The following is a 21231-nucleotide window of genomic DNA, read 5'->3' on the forward strand; positions in this document are numbered from 1 at the left end:
AGTGGGGTTGCTTTGTTCAGTTCAGCTTTCCCTTTCGCTGTGTGCCTGCTCTCTGGAACAGGTGACAGCAGTAGGTCCCACCTTGTTTTCGGAATGATTTTGCTCACCACCCTTCTTTAGCACAGCTCTTACTTATGATAGATTTTGTATTGAACCTCTAGGACAAGAATAGAGTCTATTTCTGGAGCGTGTATAGGATCATTTTGATGGTAACAGTGATGTGATTTTAGTATTTGATGCATGCGTCTTCACTCAAGATTGCTGAGGCTTAAGTAAACATTGTGTTTAAACACTGCAGCTATTCTTACTGCACCCAATATCTCCATTCATTTGCATCTTCACTTTGGTTTTGTCTTTGAGCTTCTGCATTGCATGTGATTTCTTTCTGTGGCTCTGTGCCACACCATTGCTCTTTGTCCTTTCCATGTATATGCTTTTCAAGCAATTACTTTACAGACCTGCTTTTTATGGTCATTTCCAATCTGATGTTTTTGCTTTTAGGCTTTATTTGATGTGGCAGTTTCAAAGTTTCCTGAGGCTAGCCTTCTTTGTGCTTAGTTATCTCACTGTAAAGAAAGCAGAACACACATACAGGTGTAGGTGGAACCCCTTTTTTGTCTAGGTTGGTTCTACAAAAACAGCTCTTGGTTGAAACAACTTAGTATCATTAACTAGAAAATGAAAATTAGTTGATGTCTTTTTATCCTTGTTTTTTTTGCTTTTAGTTACAGCCTCAAAATTTATGAAGCTCTTTCTGTAAGTACAGTGTTGCATAAGCATTATTTCTAAATACAGACCTGACTGCTGGGCCATATAATTACAAAGCTAGGGATGGACTCACAGGTGGTGCAGTCTTGACACTTTGAAATATAACCCTGGACATTGAATAAGAACCATGTTCAAATATCTCTGAAAAAAGTACTTCAAACTGCTTCCATTACTCATGTTGGAAGAATACTGCTGTCTCCCAGATCATAACAAACTTCTCTAGAATTTCTCTTAAGGATGAGGGTGAGTGTGTTTCCAGACATATTTCAAGGCACAGCCTACATTTTTGTTATTCTGACTGGCAGCTTCAAAACTAAAGTAAATTTAATATGCTTGTGGTACTAGAAAAGGCAAACTTGAAGACATTTGTTAAAACAGATTTTTTAAGTCTTTATGGGAGCAATTCAAGAAGTTTGTGCTGAAGTGCTACATTAATATGTGACAGTGCATCCTGTTATTAGAGCTCTATGCTGGGAATGACAAAGTTGCATTCCTTATTCCTTGCTTAGAAACTTCACGTGGCTTTTTGTTTTTTGTTTAAAAGCCAGTTTCAGTGGAGTGTTTTCTTTTTCGTTTATTGATTTAAACTGTTGTATTCATATTTCAATGCTCTGAACAGTTGTTGTTATTCTAAGTATAGTTTATATCTTTTGAAAGAGCTTTTTGATGTAAATTACTACCTTATCAAATGTTGAAGTATCTAGGATTTTATATTAAAAAAATCCCCAAACATTAACTTAACACATGCGTACACCTGAGTTCTACTGGAAGCAAAATTGGTAGTGCTGATTCCATATCCTCTCTTCACTTCCTTAGGAGGATTAAAAGGCAGATGTAGTCTTGTGTTCAGAGAGTGTTGCAGCACCTTGAGTGTGTAGAATCTAGATATGCTCACTAACATAAAATTCCCTGTTTGTTTTCCCTGGAAGTGTCCCAAACTAATTATGAGTTAAACCCCTGATCATCTGTACTGACTGCTTGGTGTTTTGCTTAACAAAAAGCAGGGATGTTTGCCACTGCCAATAAAATAATATTAAAAAAAAACAAACCAAAAACAGCATCATCACTGCCCCAGACTTATGTATGGAGAAAGATGAGATTGTAATTTTTTTTCTTCAGTAAATACAGGAAGTTGTTAGCACTTTTGATTTAAAAATGAGCAAAATCAGCTCTTGTTTGCTAAATGTTTCTTTTTAGCTATTTGGCATACATTCAAAAACTAATCTGAGAAATTGCCAGCATTATTTTTTTCTGGAAGACATGTCTGTCCAAAGCTAAGAATGCTCTGTAACACAAAGAAGGCAGGCTGTTTTCAGATTGCTGTGAAATCTTCATATCTTTTTTTTTTTGTCTGCTTACTTGTTTATTTTAATCATCATTTCAGTCAATGCAATACATCTAGTCAGTAAAATGTCTAGACACAAATAAGATGGCCTGTTATTATTTAAAATGTTTGTAATTGGAAATTACAGATTTTTCTCACCTCATTTATCCAGGAAATCAGTGATTTGGACCTTATTTCTCTTGTTCAGTTGATCAAACAGATTAGTGGTTATGAATTAATTTCTAAAAACCTTTTGCAGGTGTTCATTTAATACTCAAGCTTTGGGAAACTTGATCGAGTAGTAATTTTTAAGATCTGTACTTGGAAAGTCAGGACCTGAACTAACTAAATATAACTGTAGCCACAGATGGAATTGCTCCCATGAATTTAACTTTGCATTTGAATAATGCATCTTATGGGTCCCAAAATGCACTCCAACTGCCTAAGACAACAGGGTGACAAATCTAGTTTCTGTGTATCTTTCCCATTCTCACAATCTGGCTAATTAGTACTTGGAGTCATAGTATTTCTTCTGAAAGCCCATGAACAGAAAAATCCTTTCCAGTTAAGCATGAAATTAACACATTTGAGGAAAAAATAGAGGTTAAAATGTCAGGGAATTGTTTTTCTCCAAAATTCCATTGGAGAAAAAAAAGAATGTTCAGTGATGTTCTGGATACAATGGATATTTTGAAGTACATGTGAGGGATTGATTTTTGTTTGTTTGTTTTCAATAGAGAACAAACACTCATTAATTTCAATTCAATATAGCTCTTGTTGAGGCATTTTCCTGGTAGTCAGGAAAATCCTGAATTAAAACTAGGAACTATAGTAAATAGATTCTTTGAAAGTATGAAATTGATTGTAGAATGCTTAATACTTTATGTAGTTTATTGATCACTTACTGTTATCTTTACTCTGCTGTTCATATCCCCACACTTTTAATCCCTTCACCAGTATTTATAAGTGATTATTACCAAGTACCTCAGTCATATATAAATAATACTTAGAAAAAATGGCTTAAGCTGAATTCCCAACAGTTGATCAATTTTTCTTGCCTCCAGCTTTCGCATCTTAAGTTATAAAAAGTCCTGTTTAATATCCGTGAAAGTAGTTGCCTATTGATTAGAATATGTCACCAGACTGGCATCCATTTAAGAGATCCTTCTGTAAGTGTGGAAGTTTACTCCAGATGCACTAATGGTAACATTTTGTATTATGACATTTTGAACAGTGTATCATGTGGGAATTTACTTTTCAGGCAATGGCTCAGGTAGAGGCTGGAATTCTGCACATCTAACCAAAATTTTGAGTAGCATCTAAAAACAGGCAGTGAAGCCATGGCAGAGCAGAAAGTACAGATGTTCAGGTCTGGAGGACTTTGCCCATAGGGAGAAGTGCTGCTTTCTTTTCAAGTGTAATAATTGTCCGTGTGAACAGAAGACTTTCTAGCTGATCTTCACTCATGAAAGACAAGGATCCAGATTGCTGGCAGTTTACTGCAGTATTTATAGAGCAGCACTGACTGAAATAAGGTAAAACATAGCAAGTGGACATGTGTTAAAGTGTTGAAATTACTTTCATGTTTTGTACTTTGCAAGTTAGCCTGAACAGAATGTTTATTAGAAAAGAATTTACTTAATCTTTGAAAAGTCCTTACTTAGAGCCCATGAGCAATCTTGCAGTTGATGGAGGAAATGAGCACCTAATTGAATCACAGCAGAACAATGCATTTTTCCCCTCCTGCTGTTATTTCATTTAACTCCATGTTGGTAATGCATCACATCTCTTCATGTGGCAGATGGGCATGTCAGTGTCTTGCTTTGTAAGGTGAAGTAGTAAAACTGGCATTTGCCTCTCATCTTTACAGTGTACAAAGTGAGGATGACAGCACTTGGAAGAAGTTTTTGCAAATGATAATATATTACCAAGCAGCAGAAGCACACATTTGCAGATAACATGTTGCAGCTGATGTTAACCCATGCACAGCTTTTTGAATGCTGGGCATGAGTAACTGGTAGAATTAGTATTTGTAGGTTCGTGAAACATTCTTTGATAGGTGATTCTGAGTGTAGATGTGGTTTTAAGTGTTGTTTCACATTTGTTTCAAGTAAAAATTACTTTTTTATTCTCAAACGATTTTCTTTGTGTGACATAGAAACAGAGTTTAAGTATTGCAATTTAAGACCTTTCTACTTGAAATGGAATGTGCACACAGCTGTTGCATTCATTTCCACATACCTGTTCAATACTTGGAAATGGTTGTAGCAACTGTTTGTATTTGGTGTGCTGTAATTCAAGGCCTGGCTGTTGCTCTCTAGTCTGTTTTTCATACACAGTGTTCACAGAAACATGCAATATGTCCAAGAGCACCTCATTCTCTCCAGCTGATGTTTGATGTCAGCTTCTCTTGAAGCTAGAGCATCCTAGAGTTCATGCAGTTCTGCTGAGGGCTAGGAGGTCTCTTTGTGTAAATGTCCTGGAAATACTTGATTTTTTATTCAGGGCTAACTGATCCATTTGTTTAACTTTTCAGGCATTGACCATTACGTACACTGTTGAACAACAGGATAGGTAATGGAAGTGCAAGTGTATTTCCATATTCTGCTTCCCCTCCATTTCTGTCTCAGGAAAGGGATTGGCAACCTGTGCAAGCTGTAGCCCTGTAAAACATGGACTTAGGGACTTTTTTTCTTTTTTTAGAGTACTAAAATGTGAGAAAATAAGGCAAATCAGTCTCTTTGTAATCTGTGCTTTCTTTCATCCAAATTTGCAAAACGACTTGAAGAAAACAGACTTGTGCCCCTGTGTATATTTGAAATATGATTTAAAATGACACCCAAAAAGTAGTGACAAAGAAACTGGCTGGTACAATGCAAGGAAAATGCTTACTCTTCAGATCTGTAAATACTTTGAGAAGTCTTGAGTAAAGCTGGCAAAATGTCTGCATACATTCTTCCAGGTCTGAGATTTTAATCTACTTATCCAAAAGGATGTTATTTAGAAAATCAGTAATGTGTGTCTAAAGTTTTCAGGAAACCAAACTTACGACCCTTTATATCAAGGAGTTAGTTTGGAAGTTAAAGCAGACCAGAATTCAACAGCTGGCATTCTTTTTCTGTGACTGTTTGACTTGATTACATAGCAGTCATGGAGTAATTGAGAATTACACTGATAACACTTTAACATCTGTTACTCCATGTGTATATATAGATGTGCTATTCGCCCGGAATGCATCTTCCCACTTAAATATCTGCCCTGGAGAAACAATCACGTTCTTTGTTTTGCTCTGGCTCTAAAGGCCCTGGATGTGTGTTTAACTCACCAGGTAAATGAAGCAAAGCCTTTCTTAAGGCAGATGTCAGAGCAAGTAGAAAAGAATTAAGAGGATATAGTAAGAGAGAAGTTTTGCCTTTCAGGACCTGTGTGTCACTGCCATTGCTATTTTTCCAGTGAACCTCTTTTGCCACTGCTCTGCTACATGATATTGAAATCCTGAAATCACCAGATGTGGTTCTCTCATTACTGACAGCATGGAACCATTGAAACAGTCTGCAGAAGCTATCAGAGAGATTGTAAAGTAATCATTCCTGAATGCGTATCTTCTTACCTATAATGCTTGTGAACTTTTGCTGTCTTACTACAGCAACTGTCATTACTGATTGTCTTGTCAATTTGTGTATTTTGCTATTCTCTATACTATTATTAACATTTTTATATGTTTTAATTCAGTCTTGTGAATATGTCCACACTTAGAATACTGGAACTAAATTGTTAAATAAAACTGAGTTTGACTAAAAGGTCTTTTCCCATTTGAGGGAAAAGTAAGGTTAAAAGCTGACTGTTCTAAACCTTTGAAATAAGTTTTCTGTTTTCTAGGACAGCTAATGTTTTATTTAAAATAACTCCACTGTCTAATTTAGGTGTAATGTTTGCTTTGTGTGTGTGTGAAAACTTGCTGAAATTGAAAGTTGCTGAAAGTTGTAAACTGCAACTAAATTTGCATTTTTATGATAAATTTTGCAACCTTGTCACTTTAAAAAGTAAACTTACATTTTCTTGTATGTAAATTGAATGGAATTATGAGTTGAACAAGCAGTCTTAAAGTAGAGGAATAAATAACATTTTGCAGGTATTTATTTTTAGTAATTTCTGCATTGTCTTATACCTTTGCCATATGTGTGGGATTTGCCTGACAGTAGCCTTCAGTCTACAAAACATTGAAAAATAGTATAATTGATTTTTTTAATTATTTTTCATTATTTTAGGATAAAAGATCTTGCAGACGCTCTAGAAGAAGGAGGTTGTGATCTTGAAACTGTGAGAAACATCATTCAAGGAAGGCAATTACCTGCTGATCTAAGGGCCAAAGTCTGGAAGGTAAATATGAGCTTAAATCAAGAAGCAGGAAATGCTTGAAGTTGTGTTTGGTTTGAGGTAAAAGGTTTAATTGCCAGGCATCTCTGCAGAAGAGATGTAGTACAGGAATGCATGTTGATTGTGTATTAAATAGTTCTCTTTATTTTAAATTACTGAGTTCAGTAATGGGGCAGCTACAAAAATACACTAAAATCTTTAGAGGACTTTTTATTTTTGTTTTCAGATTGCACTTAATGTTGTAGGAAAGGGGGACAGCCTAGCATCCTGGGATGGCTCTTTAGACCTACCTGAGCAGAGTCTAATTCATAAGGATTGCCAAGAGCTCATTGGTAAGTCCTGTTACTTTTAGATCATCAGTTTGAAAACTTCTGTATTCTCAGTTATCTTAGGAGTTTATTTCAATTAAGTGGTCTGAATGATGTTTACATCTTGGAAGAAGCTTTGAGGAGGAAGATGAGACAGCAGATAAAAATCAGTCAGAAATTTTAAGGAAACAATAGTATCTTACCTGTACTCAGACCCTGGGGTGGGTGACATCTTGGAAGTTTAAAGTATTAGCTTGTAAATTATAGTTTGCATAGTGAGAAAGCTTTGTGAGTTGAAAAAATTGTAATTGTTTTCCAAGCTCTATCTTTTAAAGCCGACGTTCTTTGTATAATGTCCTTCAAGTTTTTAATTGTGAAAGGCCTGGTTCTTAATCTGAAAACCTGGTCTAGCACAAAAATGCATGTAACATTTAAGGGAAAAAATATATTAAATGTTTTGGACTTCAAAAACTATTTTAAAGAAAGATATTTTTCAGCAGCATTTTCAGCGAAAATGAGAGGCTGTGTTTGTGCAAGCAAAATGCTGCCAAGACATAGGAAATAATACTCCAGTATGTTTGTTAGGAGCTGCCACAGGATCTGTTTGGCAGCTCATCATAAAACTGGTCACATCCCTGATGTGATGCAACAACATTGATATCAGTGATCAGCTGATGAAATCAATGCTGACTCATAAATTAGGATATTTCTCACAACTTTGATAAGCGAATTTTCTATTTTCTTACCCATCACACTTTGTTTATTCTTGCACAATTGAAAGTTAAGGCACAGAATGGAGTTGCTGCATGTGTACATACCTACCATTTCTGAAATGCAGTTCTACACTTTCTAGCCCTAAAATCTAGTAGGACTTACTTTCCTACTCTCTGTCCTGTAAAGGAAAGAGAGGAGGGTGGAATTTCCACTGCTTCATTTAATCACAGTGTCTCTTCAGGAACATGCAGAATGTCCCGATTAAATTCATAACATACAAAATTAAGCACTTCAGTGTCTTGATAGTTCTCTGTTTGTATTTATTGGCTAATATTTTGTGATATGGAACGACATTAAACTGATAAAGGGAACAAATGTAAAGTCACTTCAGAAGGAAAGTTTTACAGAGACTTCAATTTTGTGTTGGATTAAAGGTCTCTATTTCAATGTTTTAGCAAAGGAAGTAGTCTCCAAATTTAAAGTAAATCTTCAGATAGCTTGTGAGTTATATGTACTGTTTCATTTTTCTGAGAGGTAGAGAAAAGCAATGACAAATATTGACTGGCTTTGATGGGAAAGTATTAGGAACTTTCATAATAAAAATATTAACAGTAATGAGACTCATGGGCTTCTTGTAACTGAGGGGGAAAGATTTTTGGTAGAAATTTAATGCTGCTGTGTTAATGTAGTGTGTACATATCTCTTTCCCTCATCCTGGGCATAAAAAAATGGGATTTATAAATTAGTGCAAAAGTTTAAGTCTGTAAAGTCTAGCTGATCTCAAACTTCTAATTTGTATAAATTTACATGTCAGTGAGCTTCTGAGGAATTGAAGGTATGCATTGTGGGTTGATCTGTGTTGAAATTCAAATTAATTTGTTGCAGAATTGAGCCTAAGTTGTGTGCTGAGTGCATGAAATAGGAATAGAAGAGGAACATTCTTTGCATTAAAAGAATCTTGCTCCTTCTTTCATATAGATCCTGGAATTCCCAAACTCCTTTCATCCTGTTGTTGCGGTTTTTAAATGGTGTTTAAATGCCTTGTCTTACTGGTGTTATAAAATCACTTGTATTTTGATGCCTTTTTGAATGCCTTTCTGTAAGAATTTAATCCACATTGCCAGTTTTTTATCTGTTTTTGTTGGTTTTTTTCCCCTGATCAAACCCTATTTGGTGCAATTGTGCTATGAAATAATCTCACTCCATTCCTTTGAAAACCTTTAATACAGTTTATATCACTGTGCCTATTTCAGACCAGTTGTCGGTGCCAGAAGAAGAGAAGTCAGTATTAATTTTGGATATTGAGTCTGTTATTACTTTTTATTGTAAATCACGCAATGTTAAATACAGTTCTTGCCTCGGCTGGATACATCTGCTCAAACCCCTGGTGCACCTTCATTTGCCCCGCAGTGATTTGTACAACTGCTTCTATGCTATCATGAATAAATTCATTCCAAGGTACAACTCTTTCTTCTCCATATGTACTATTTTTATTAGCATTACAAGTATTCTCTGAAAGATCTGCATGTTGGTTTTGGCTAGAGTAGCACTGTTTGTAGCAGTGTTGTCAGATTCTTTCATATGATAATAAATTTCAATACTTGTTGGTTTGAAATCCAGGAGATGCAAAAAGTTAGCATGTGACTGATCTAGACTCAATCTGCCTTTTAAAGAGCTGTCCTTTCATGCAATATCAAAACATTTGTTTATGAATGAATTCACATAGGTTATGTGAATTTGTTTCCTTTCCTAGCATTTTTGGTATCTAAAATACTTCTACCCCTTCAGAAACAGTAATTTGTAAGCACTAATTAAGTCTCAAAATCTCTTTAGAAGGAGTTGATATTTTCCCTATGTTCTATTGAATAGGGACTGAATTTTTTTTTTAATTGCTAGATATTTTTAATGAAAAATACTAAATTTGAGCTTTTCATGCTGTTATGTAGGTGCTCTCACTAAGATAAGTTTTTATGTATTTTGGAGCACCATGACACTTCAGCTAGTTGGGATAGTCTGTAATTAAAGATCTGTCTGATTGCCTGGAGAGGAGATTCCAGCCTGGCTGATGGATGTGTGCCCAAAATATGAAAAGTGCACATTTGCTGTTGTGGCAGGAAGCATTTAGCAGTCCTGTCACTTGACTCAGCTTGTGTCCCTTTCTGGTCTGAAACACTCTTGGGCTCTGTGAACTGTTTGGGAATGGTGGCATTATGGTCACATAACTCATGTGCTTTCAGCTGTAGAAGGCTTGCAGAGTATCTGGTATTTGAGCTGCTCTGTAGGTGGTGTTTCACTGTTTCCTGGGTTTTTTTGTCTTCAATGGGAGAATGAAAGACATAGGCAATTTATTGTAGATCAGCAAATCTCTGCTCCATTGGTACCATGCTTGCCTTATTTTGAGATTGAAATCTGTTTTAAATACTTCTGTATTATATAATCCATCAGGTATTGCCAGTATTTCATTCTTTCTCCTGCCTTGTTAATTTTGTGGGAGTTTCGGTGTTTTGGGGTTTTTTGTTGGTTTGATTGTGGTTGTTTGGTCTTTTGACTCTTGAGGCAAGCTGATGTCATGATCAGTCCCTGTGAATTAGAAGAGCAATGTACAGGAAATTACATAATCACAGATAGTAAAGAACTGCTACTGTAAGTCTGAAAACTGCAATACTACAGGGGAGTTTATTATTATTTTCATTGCTACTTTCTAGGGATTGTTTTATGAAGGGAAGGCCATTTCATCTATTTAGACTTCTGCTTCAGTACCACGAGCCTGAACTCTGCTCCTTTCTTGATACCAAGAAGATGACTCCAGATTCATATGCACTCAACTGGGTAATAAAGTGAAAGTAGGGAAACATAATGAAAAATAAATTTTTGTTAAGCTTTAAGTACATGTTGCCAGTTTATGGAAGAGTAGTACAAGCGGTTAGAACTGCATATATTGAAATAAATTGCATGTTTTAATATAGTGTGGGCTTTTTGTCTTCAGCTGTTTTACATAAGGTATGAGGTCTTGATAGTGTCACATTTTTATTGTACTGGTTGAGTAATTGTTGAGCCACTGATGGTAGGAGCTTCTTGGAGTAAGAAAGAATGAGAGCAGCTGACATACTCAAGAAGCAAGAAGCCCTAATGTTAGTTTTGATAGTGGGCAACTGTATGTTGTACATATGGATAAACATCAGTCTATCAGGTCTTTTAAAGCTGAAATATGAATTGTTTTAAAAATCTCCATGCTAGGAGATACATTTATGTCTTTTAGAATTTAGGCACGTATATTTTACAGCTTTTAAAGCATTAGTCATTTCCTCTTCAAAACTGCCTCAAATTGGGGGTAGTTAGTAAGATGCTTACCTCAGTCTTTTTTTTTATAGAGTTTGTGTAGCAGGACTACAATAAAATTCTCCTGTTTCAATGCTACTTAGTATATGCAATATAAAATCATGATACTGTGCTTGCACAGACAAAATCTGGCATTTAATAAAGAAGACTTTGACCCATGAACTCCTCTAGGTTCTTCTTGCATACTCATTTGCTATGTAAAATTTTTTTCAACTTTGTTTATTTTCAGTTAAAGAAGACTGAAAAGAATTATTAAGGTCTGTGAGGTGTGAATTTGTTTTTGGTTTTTTTTATGGCTGCTACCAGTTTTAGTATAAAAAACTGGCAGCAGTTTTGTTTAGCGCACAGTAGTTTTGTGTCTAGGAAGAATTTTCTTATTCTCAAAATCTGCCTTTTGCCAGTCATGAGCCTTCAAAAGAGAATTTGTCTTTTTTTTGCCATTCAATCTCAATTTCTTAATAGAATTTTCCTTAGTAAATACAAAGTTCTTTGAATTTTTTTATTAGAATTCTGATGACTAATTAGAAAAAGAATCTTCTCTCTGAAAGGTGATAGTGAAGTGAGCTGGTATAGCTGCCAGTCCTCAATGCCATGCTTCCTGGTATACAATTTTAGGAAAAGATCTTAAACCTCATTTTATATCATGAGATTACAGTAAAATTCCATGTTTCATCTGTGAAAAAATCTTTTGTCTATATAGAGGTATTACTACTAATACATGGAAATATATGAGCAACATATGCAGACCTGCCGCTGTCATCTTGTTCATGGATGTTTTGTCTTCAGTTGTATTTGAGTTAGAATTGAATTGATCTTTTAATTTTTTGCTATAAAACTATACTAGGAAGTGTTTAAATATTCCATGATAGTGTTTAAAAACAGATGCCAGGCTTTTGAAAGCTGTAGCTGTGTTGATACAGAATTAGTGTGCATCAGCAAGTTCAGTAAGACCTCAGTGCAGTCAAGTGGTGTGCATTTGAGTTAGGTGTGATTGTGAGTGTTATCTGGCATATATGGAAGAATTTCCTACCTTTTATCTTCTTGGAACTTTGCATATCAGAGAGGATGTATTTTCAAGTGGGAGCATGGGAACAGGCAAAGAGTTTCTTAAATGGTAATGAAAATTTTCTGATGCTTTCAAATGTTTAATTACTCAGTCATAAGGCATCATAATGTAATGTTAAGTAAGTGATGTTGTCAAACTAATCTGCAGCCATGTTCAATTAGCCCAATTCTACTGTGGAAAATAAAAATAATTATGTTTGCAGGATCCTTTCAAAGCCCTAATTGCTATGCTATTTGAGAAAATATATTCTCTTACGATTGTCTTGTTGGTATAAGTAGTGTTTAGCAGTGTCTGTGAGCTAAACAGCATTCCAGCTTGAGTCTGTTATCTGTGGTTGAATTTGCAAGGCTGGCAGTGTACAGCTAATTTTGCCTTCACAGAAGGCATATTTATTCACAGATAATCTGTAGTGTTCTGCACTGTTTCCATAAAAATTGGTTTAGGGTTAGAACCATCCTTCAATACACTGTGCAGATGTAGGTTTTATCATAATTTAGTTGGTTTTATTTTCTTTTAGGTGTCTTGTATCTGTGTTAAAAACGTAATCCTGGTAAGATTGTTCCTAGTAATTGCCTTTTCTCACATTATTTTCCAAATTTTTAGCTTGGAAGCCTCTTCTCTTACTACTGTTCAGCTGAAGTCACTCAGGCAATATGGGATGGATATCTACAACAAGCAGATCCATTCTTTATTTATTTCTTAATGTTGATCATCCTTGTCAATGCAAAGTAAGTGTATAGTTAATTCTTTGGGATTCTTTGCTGACACTGTTTTAATCCAGGTTTATTTAATTTGGTTTTACTGACTTAATCTATGCCTGTGACTTTACTGTTTTCAGAGACGTTATCTTAGCACAAGAATCAGATAAAGAAGAAATGATAAGTAAGTACTTCTCTTACATAGCTGCTAGTGAAATACTTACCATATACTGTAATCACCATTTATTCTTATTTTAATTGATAAAGAGCTAGACTGTTTATTTCCATGTAATTTTTCTCATTAATGTATCCCTTCACCCACTAACTCCTCTCTCACTGTGCTTTTGCTGCTCTGCCCTTGACCTTCTTTCCCTGTTTCCTTTTAGTACACCCACACCTAGTTTTATACTTCAGTTTGAAGTACTTGAAACAATCATGTTTCTAAGCCCAAAGCAGCAGCTTTCAAATTCTTCTTTAAATCTGCTGGACTTGTTGCATTTTCTGGATTATCTTATATGCACTTGATTTGAGCCTAATTCATTGTTTTTATAGAAAATGCATTAAATTTCAATGGAAGGTTTAAATAACTCTTGCCTTTTTATTTTTTTTTATATATATAATATAGTGTAATTAACTATTTCCTAGTAGTTAAAAATGAGAGTGCTTGGAATTGGAATTTTGTGTCTTTGCCATATACTGCAGAGCTACACCCTGGTATTTTCCTGGACATAGAACAGTGCTACTGATCAACTACTCATTTTAAAGTATTCTCTTGGTTAGAACTCTTTAGAAAAAGTAGCTGACTTAGAATTAGACCTGAAAAGCTAAAACTGTACAGAAGTAAGAATGTGGTACAAAATAATTTGCATAGAAGGTTTGAACTTCTAGCAAAAAGCATAAGTTTTCTATAGATAAGGAGTATTTCCTGTATCTTGTCTTTTCATCTGGAGAGTGGATCAATATTCATGTGTAATCAATACAATAGATTGTTATGCCTTATAAAAAGTAAGCTCTTTCATGATTTAAAAATATTTATGTTTAATTTCCATGTCTGAAATAGTGTTGCATTCATGTTGTTTGTCTGTCTCAGAATTCTTAGAAACATCACCAGCCAATCTTGATTTAGAAGATATAGAAGATCTCTTCTCTTTGGCACAATATTACTGTAGCAAAACTCCAGCTTCTTTCAGAAAGGTAATAACAGTAATTTTGAAATTGTCTTCTATTTGGTGAGTGTTTAAGCTCCTGCTGACTTTGAATATTTCATTGCAATTTTTTTAAAATAATTTTTTCATGTTGTTCCTCTAGTGATACTTTACTGTTAGGATCTTTGAAAAATAACAAAATTAAGTGAAACACATTAGAGAGGAGCTTCTCTGCGATATTCTCGCCTCAAGACTGATAACCTCATTTTCCAAATGATGTTCTTGTAAGAACTGATGAAGCTAAACTTCATATTGACACAATTGCATTGTAGTACACTGCACAGCAGTCCTAGCTGTACTTGCAATAGGAAAGGGGAAAAAGTCACTTCCTAGAGATAAATCTGTTATCACCTGCACTGTTTTTGCAGCTCTTTCTTACTCATGATATCTGACTTAATGAGTGAATGAAATAAAAGTATTTGATATCTATTGCCTTTGGCTTGTATGTACTTTCTCTGATGTGTGTAGACAGGTAGGGGAGGTTTTTTTGGGGGGAAAAACTAAAATAAACAACCAAAAAATAAATACCACAGGCACTGCATCTTGTTGGCATGGTCAAGGTGGTGAATAATGTTTGTAATGGAAGTGCAGACCTTGCCATGATTTTCAGAAAGAATTTCAGTTGATCAAAAGTTTCATTACTATGTGGACAGAATATGCATGTGTGGAAGTTAATATTTGTGATTTAGTGGATATAGTTTTATTTTAAACTTCTACATCTAAGGACAGTGGCTTCATTTAATCTTTTTTTTCCTTGCCTTATTAGGACAACCACAGTCTTTTTGGCAGCAGCTTGCTGGGCCTCAAAGATGATGACACAGACTTGAGCCAGGCTCTCTGTCTAGCAGTTTCTGTGTCTGAGATTCTGCAAGCAAATCAGCAACAAGGAGTCAGTATACTGAATTAACCTTCCCCAACAATTTTATAGAAAAGAATTAACCACTAACCAATATTTTTAAATTATAACAGCACAAATGATTACTTGCTATTTCAGGAAAATATTTTTGTCTTGAAGTTTTCTGCCTTGTAAATGATCTTCTGTCTTCAGTGCATTTGTGCTGTAGGAAGGAGCATAGGGGAGCTTAAGACAGCTGATTTGAATTTAAGGAGTGTGAGCTTAAAGTAGTATTTCACTAATTTGAATTCCTTTCCACATGTAGCTACAACAGAGGAAAGTTTAAAATCCACTACTCAGTACCTTTGAGAAGAATGCTCTTAAGGAATATCTGTCTTTTGTCAATGAAAGGTTTAAATCAAAAAAAGAAAATTGATTAAACCTATTTCAGTAGTAATTAATTGCAGACATAGATGCAGGAACTTCACTAGAAGTATCAAGACATGTATATGATCATAACGTAGTTAGATTACAGGGTTTCTTACTGACTGCTGACTTTTTGTAGCAGTTTCCAGTTTTGTCATGCATAGCTTCTTTTTTTTCCTTGACCAAAAAAAGTTAAGCATCTGTTTATATCCTGTTTAAGTTGGTGGGATATAAATCTATCCTTATGTGCTCTGCTCATTAGTAGTGGACTCTTAGATTGTCTCATACCCACTATGTTTCCTCTCAGTAGAAATTATATAATTGCACTTGGCTGATCCTTTCCCACACACAAGCTGATGTGTTCGTGGAAAGCTGCTTCTGGAATGCTATTGGTGTCTGGTAACTGTAGCCAAAGTTCAGACTAATCAAATAAAGTAAGATATTTTAATAACTCATTTAATAAGCCCCTTTGAGCAGTTCCTTTAGTCCTGGAGTTAGTATTAGAACGTAATTGAATTCTGTCGATGATTATGCAATTTTAAAATGCAAAAATTTCTCTTTCAGGAAGGAGTAAGATTCTTTGTGGTGGATTGTCGTCCTGCAGAGCAATACAATGCTGGGCATTTATCAACAGCATTTCATTTAGACTCAGATTTGGTTTGTATGCTTTGTGTTTCTTTACTGGTGTTTGAATCCTAAGTGAGATAGAGGGGGAGAGAAATGTCTGCCTGGAAAAATAAAGTATCCTTAGTTTAGGCTCTAGTCTGTGGACTTCAGTGTCTACCTATGTGAGGGTAAGGTTTCAAAAGTTGGCTTCTCTAAAGGACATGGTAGAGCCATCATTTTACCAAGAAGTTTAGTCCTTAATGATGTTAGAATTTGGGATTCCAGACTTCCTGTTCTTAGGTTAAGATTAGAAACCCATACAGACTAAAGATTATACGTTGCTTGGAGGAGAAGTCTATTTTTAGCACCCCAGTTTCCAATGAAAGGTGTAATTAATTTTAAAAAGGAGCATGGGTTTTTTTGGCTCTTTTTTTTGCCTTAGCCAATCTAAGTACAATCTGCTTGTAAGGAGCATATGTCTTGAAATGGACTTGGTTGCTTGTTTAAAATTCTTGCATATTGTACTAATATGAAAGAGCACAATAACTTTGGGACTGAGGTGTGCTGTGGATGAAAAACCTCAGTCCCGAAGTTACTGCACTCTTTTTTTTTTTTTGCACAACATTTTGTACATTCTATTTGATTATGAATTTCTAGTTTAACATTCCTTTGTATTCTTCTCGGTCCTTTTTTCCCCAAAATCTTCTTCTATTTCAGCAGTGTATTTATCACTTCTAGATTAGCCCTCAACTATTAACTTTAAGCACTCTATGGAAGCTGTATGGAATTATTTATATGTATATACACCATAAAAACCTTTATTCTTTACTTAAGTTCAGTCCTGCATCTAATATCTTTACCTCTCTAATTAACATGACACATTATTCATTATTCTACACATGAATATAATTACATAGGAGAGAAAAGGAGGCTGAGGGACAACCTTAGTGCTTTCTATTACTATCTGAAGGAGGTTGTAGCAAGACGGGTGTTAGTCTCTTCTCCCAAGTAAAAAGCAGTAGGAAAAGAGGAAGTGGCTTCATGTTGCACCAGGGGAGGTTTAGATTGGATATTAGGAAAAAATTCTTCCCAGGAAGGGTTGTCAAGCATTGGAACAGGCTGCCCAGGGAAGGGGTTGAGTCACCATTCCTGGAGGTATTTATTACTTGTAGGTATTTATTACTTATAGACGTGGCACTTGGGGACGTGCCTTACTAGAGGAGAGGTGACAGTGTGAGGTTTGTGGTTGGACTCAATGACAAGGTCTTTGTCATTCTTTGATATAGTGTGGGTTTTAACCTAGATCAAAAATCATTTAGGAAAAATCTTTCCCTGTCCTGTATAGGTGTTCTGCTAGTCTTAATTGAATGTCATATTCAATGAAGCATTATAAATCATTAAGTAGTGCAAAAAGCTGATAGTATATGAAAAAGAAGTCCATGAAAACAAGTCTTAAAATAGATGCGATTAGTTCACTTGTATTTAAGTTGTATATTGGAATTAACTTCTTCAGGATGTGTCAGTTAGTGTGATTAGGGTCCTTCATGAACCAGGGTGGATGAATGTCACCAGGTTCATCCTTGTTTTTAAGTTTAATGTTAGGAAAATATTATAGGGAAAAATCTTCGTGATGAAAAGTCATTAATGGAATTTCAGTGCATTTTATATTCTTGTATGTGCAAAGTACACAAAAATTATTGTATGGGGAAGCAATGGGCAAATAAAGCACTTTGGAATCCAAATCATTTTTAGATAGAGGAAGTAGTGAGATTTAGGGCCTGTGTAATAAAGCAGCAGCCTTTATCTCTAGGAAAACCACAGTTAAAATTCAGCCTTACTTACTGATGGCTAGGTTGTGTACTTGTGACTTTGTCCTTCATCATTTAATCCACTGAAAAGGCTAGATAGTGAGAATCCCTTCTGCCCCCCAGTCCAGGTACAGGTCAAAATTTCCTTTTTAGTTTTAATGAGTACCTTCCTCAAAAAGACAGGTTAAAATTTCAGCTGTATTGAGAAAGTGCTTGTTTCTCCAAGTCTTTCATATAGAACTCATGTTTTGGCATGCATAGTGGGCCTTCAAGAGATCACAGCCTTAATTTCTTGAGAGTACAAAGAATCACAGATACCTCCTTGTACCCTCAATTGTAATTTCTTTTCCCAAATCTTGATAAGTAAATAAGAAAAAGCTTAGTGGGGAGACAATGAGAGGAAGGCCTTACTGGCACTAGAAATTCTAGATAATTTAAAGGGTTTCAAATCTCTAAGGTTTGAATGTGTTGTGCCCAAGCATATGTAAATATGGAAACCAGTCCCACTGCTGTATTACCAAATTAATGGAATATGAAAGTTGCAAAGACTTGTTCCACTATTATTTGATGCCTTCAAAAATAAACTAACAAATGTTTCTTTCCTGAGAAGAGCAAGTGGGGTGAGGAAGTAAAGGACCATTCACGGTATTCTTTATGTAACATAAGGTCTCAGGTTCTGTGTGTGTGTGTGACTTGTACAGTGCTGATGTTGCCTTGTTTGTGCCCAACAAATTATAACCATTCTCAAAGTTTGTCTCATTCCGCAACTCATGTTACAATATGTTGGTGTCAAACAGCGTTTTTTGTTTGTTCATTCCACAGATGCTTCAAAACCCATCAGAATTTGCACAGTCTGTAAAATCCCTGTTAGAAGCACAAAAACAATCTATTGAGTCTGGCTCCATAGCTGGTGGGGAGCATCTCTGCTTCATGGGAAGTGGCAGGGAAGAAGAAGATATGTATATGAACATGGTGTTAGCACATTTCTTACAGGTACAATTAAATTGCCATGGGTTATTTGTCATTGATGGTAAAATGCTAAAACCATACATAAATGGTAAAATATTTTCCCTTTAAAATCTTAGCTGTGTTTTACATTACTTGAGTTTACAGGTTTTAGTAAACAACCTAACCCATGTTTCATTACCATACTCGCCAAACTTATTCCACAAGTTTTTCCTCTGATCAGAATTGTCTTTTCTTTTGCAGAAAAATAAGGAGTATGTAAGCATTGCCAAAGGAGGCTTTATGGGTAAGTTCATTAGTTCAGTAATAAAGCTTTATGAGGCTTTATTATTAATAATGAACTTTGGCTTGAAAAATCTTGAAATCTTTACACTGTTGGTATTTTTATGAGGCTTTTGCTAAAAACCATCTAAATGAATAGCAACTGGGTCTCATTTGTCAGATTTTTGTTTTGTGTAAATAAACACTGTACTTGCACATTTGTGGTTAACTCTTACATCTTACCAAAATTTCTGAGAGAAAAATTATTACAGGAATTGAGGAATTTCCCTCTTTCTTCCAACTTACCATCCTTGATGTTTTAGCCCCTATAGATTGCAGATTCATATGAAGATGCAACTTCATAATTAGTGTTAACTGCTGTTATGATTTCTTAAATCAGCAATTCTGCAGTTGATGTTGCTGGAAACAATCAGGCTCTACAAGAGCGGAGAGATCTGTGCTGCAATGTCTGTGTAGGGGCATTATTAATCAATATATGCAGTGTTGTAAAAGCTGTCTTCAAGATCAAAGCAGTGATTTATTTTTAGTTGCTGCTATATTTTAACTTTACTAAAATAATTATTAGGTAGATAAATAGGCATTAGATAATTAGATTCTCTTAATGCCTTTGTACTACTGAAAGAAAAAACAGGGATTATTATAGTGATATCTGAATTTATCTGTTTTATTAAATCGTGAGGAAAAAATTGTTACTGATTAGTCTCGGGAACATACAATATTTCTGAGTGGTTTTTATTGGCCTTTTAACAGCCCTCCAGCAGCACTTAGCAGATATCAATGTGGAAGGACCAGAAAATGGATATGGCCACTGGATTGCTAGTACCTCAGGCTCAAGAAATAGCATAAGCTCTGTTGATGTAAGTGAATTTTAAGCACAAGTGTTACAGTGGGATGGGAGCCCTAGGTGTACTGATTTTTTTCTTCATATTCTTCATTCTGTTCTGTAAAATGGATTACTGCAAGTCATGACTGTTTTCACTTGTGTGGTCACTGTCTAGTCTGAGGTGACCTAAATATTTTTATTCTCTTGAGGGGAAGAGCTTACAGATAAGAACTTGTTGTAGTCATTCACCAGCAGAATACATGTAGTAGATAACTCTTTTCCTGGCTCTTACGCACTCTGGGAATAAATTATTATAAAGTAGCATGCAATTTCATGGCAAAGCTCAAAACTGTATCTTTTTTATAGCTGATATATTATGTGTAGGATTTGGCTTTTAATTTGGATGCAATGGATCATTAATAGGATTGCTTGGTCTAGGTGTTCATAGCAGAGTGCTCAGAATTATAATTTGTCGAGCTTGCTTTATGGGATCATATTTTCCTCAGTCACATATCGTTACTATTATTTGATAGAACTCTAAAGAAATACTCAAATCTGTAATTAACGTTCTACTGAGTACCAAAAAATAAACTACTATTTTGTAGTCTGTTTCCTACTAAATTCATTGAGATTAAATAATGTATTTTTATATGATTCATCCTGAGAGGAGTTACTTTTACAGGGTGATTCTCCTAACGGTTCAGGTGATGGAAAAGGAGTGAAGTCCCTAGTGAATAAAATGACGGTTGCTTTGAAGACTAAATCTGTGAATGTGAAAGAGAAAGTTATCAGTTTTATTGAAAATACATCTACTCCAGTGGACAGGTGGGTCACTTGTATCTCACTGTTCATTAGCTGGGAGCAATGACTTCCTATTTCATGTGACTATTCCATAAGTGTGAAAACTGGGCTGATTAGGAAAAAGTTGTCTTCCATATTCAGTTTTTAAGTTTTTTGCCCCTACCCTCCTCACAATTTTACCATGGCCCAGTGAGCCTACTGTGCTGCATTAGTATTGCAAGGCCAGTGTGGGTTTCTGTTGCTTGGAACATTTATCTAGAATTTATCACTGCGTGGTTAATTTGACTTCTTATAATGTGTCAGTTTTGTGTTCAGTCTAAAAGTGAACAATGATTTCACTTTTATTTCAGTTCCTCCCCATCCTGACTCTAATGAAATGGATTAATGACACCAGGATTCTGGATGGGTATTTTTTGGTTGGTTGGTTTTGTTCTGTTTAGGTTTTTTTTACTGCTACGTCTTGTCAAATTGAGTTTAACTCTTTTAAAGATCTTGATTTTTTTCAAGTCCCGATGTAAAGCTGCTTTTCAAACCCAGAATTCACCCATTTGGTCTTTGTGTCTTCAAGTACAGCTAGGAACAAGAATATGCAAGTACATTGAAGAACACTTTCAAATTTGGAAGTCATCATTCCAAATACTTAACTAATTACAAGAATAATGTCTTTCATCTGTAAGAGCTTTAAATGAAAAGCCTGTTTTAATTTTTTGAATTCCAGCCTTTGAAGTTATATGTTGAATACCAAGACATTGGTATTCAAGAATCTCAGAGACCTAGCATTTGTTTGATAGCAGGGTTTAAAATATCTGCCATATGAAGAGTAGTTTTTGATAGTCTTGTATCTGATCATTCCTTCTTTTTGTGTTGGAAAATGTTTTTTTAAAT

The 21231-nt window shown here is 35.2% G+C and overlaps 1 protein-coding gene across 8 annotated transcripts in view; it reads left to right on the top strand.

Annotated features, from left to right (window-relative positions):
- Positions 1-21231, top strand: part of TBC1D23 (TBC1 domain family member 23) — a 32930-nt gene that overhangs the window by 462 nt on the left and 11237 nt on the right. For 2 of the 8 annotated variants that reach the window (XM_085071903.1, XM_085071954.1), the window contains exons 2-15: positions 5546-5672; positions 6361-6472; positions 6696-6801; positions 8721-8949; positions 10197-10320; positions 12500-12624; positions 12735-12778; positions 13685-13788; positions 14566-14688; positions 15625-15717; positions 18297-18467; positions 18684-18726; positions 19473-19579; positions 20228-20370. In XM_085071903.1, the coding sequence (XP_084928029.1) occupies positions 5626-5672; positions 6361-6472; positions 6696-6801; positions 8721-8949; positions 10197-10320; positions 12500-12624; positions 12735-12778; positions 13685-13788; positions 14566-14688; positions 15625-15717; positions 18297-18467; positions 18684-18726; positions 19473-19579; positions 20228-20370 (1571 nt within the window). In that variant the 5' untranslated portion in view covers positions 5546-5625. Of the gene's footprint in view, positions 1-161; positions 210-3541; positions 3628-5545; positions 5673-6360; positions 6473-6695; positions 6802-8720; positions 8950-10196; positions 10321-12499; positions 12625-12734; positions 12779-13684; positions 13789-14565; positions 14689-15624; positions 15718-18296; positions 18468-18683; positions 18727-19472; positions 19580-20227; positions 20371-21231 lie in introns of those variants that run through there. The other 6 variants (XM_085071945.1, XM_085071963.1, XM_085071913.1 and 3 more) reach the window with 5 other exon arrangements.

Source organism: Lichenostomus cassidix, chromosome 1 (genome assembly GCF_008360975.1).
Source record: "Lichenostomus cassidix isolate B80296 chromosome 1, HeHo_3.0, whole genome shotgun sequence".
NCBI lineage: Eukaryota > Metazoa > Chordata > Aves > Passeriformes > Meliphagidae > Lichenostomus > Lichenostomus cassidix.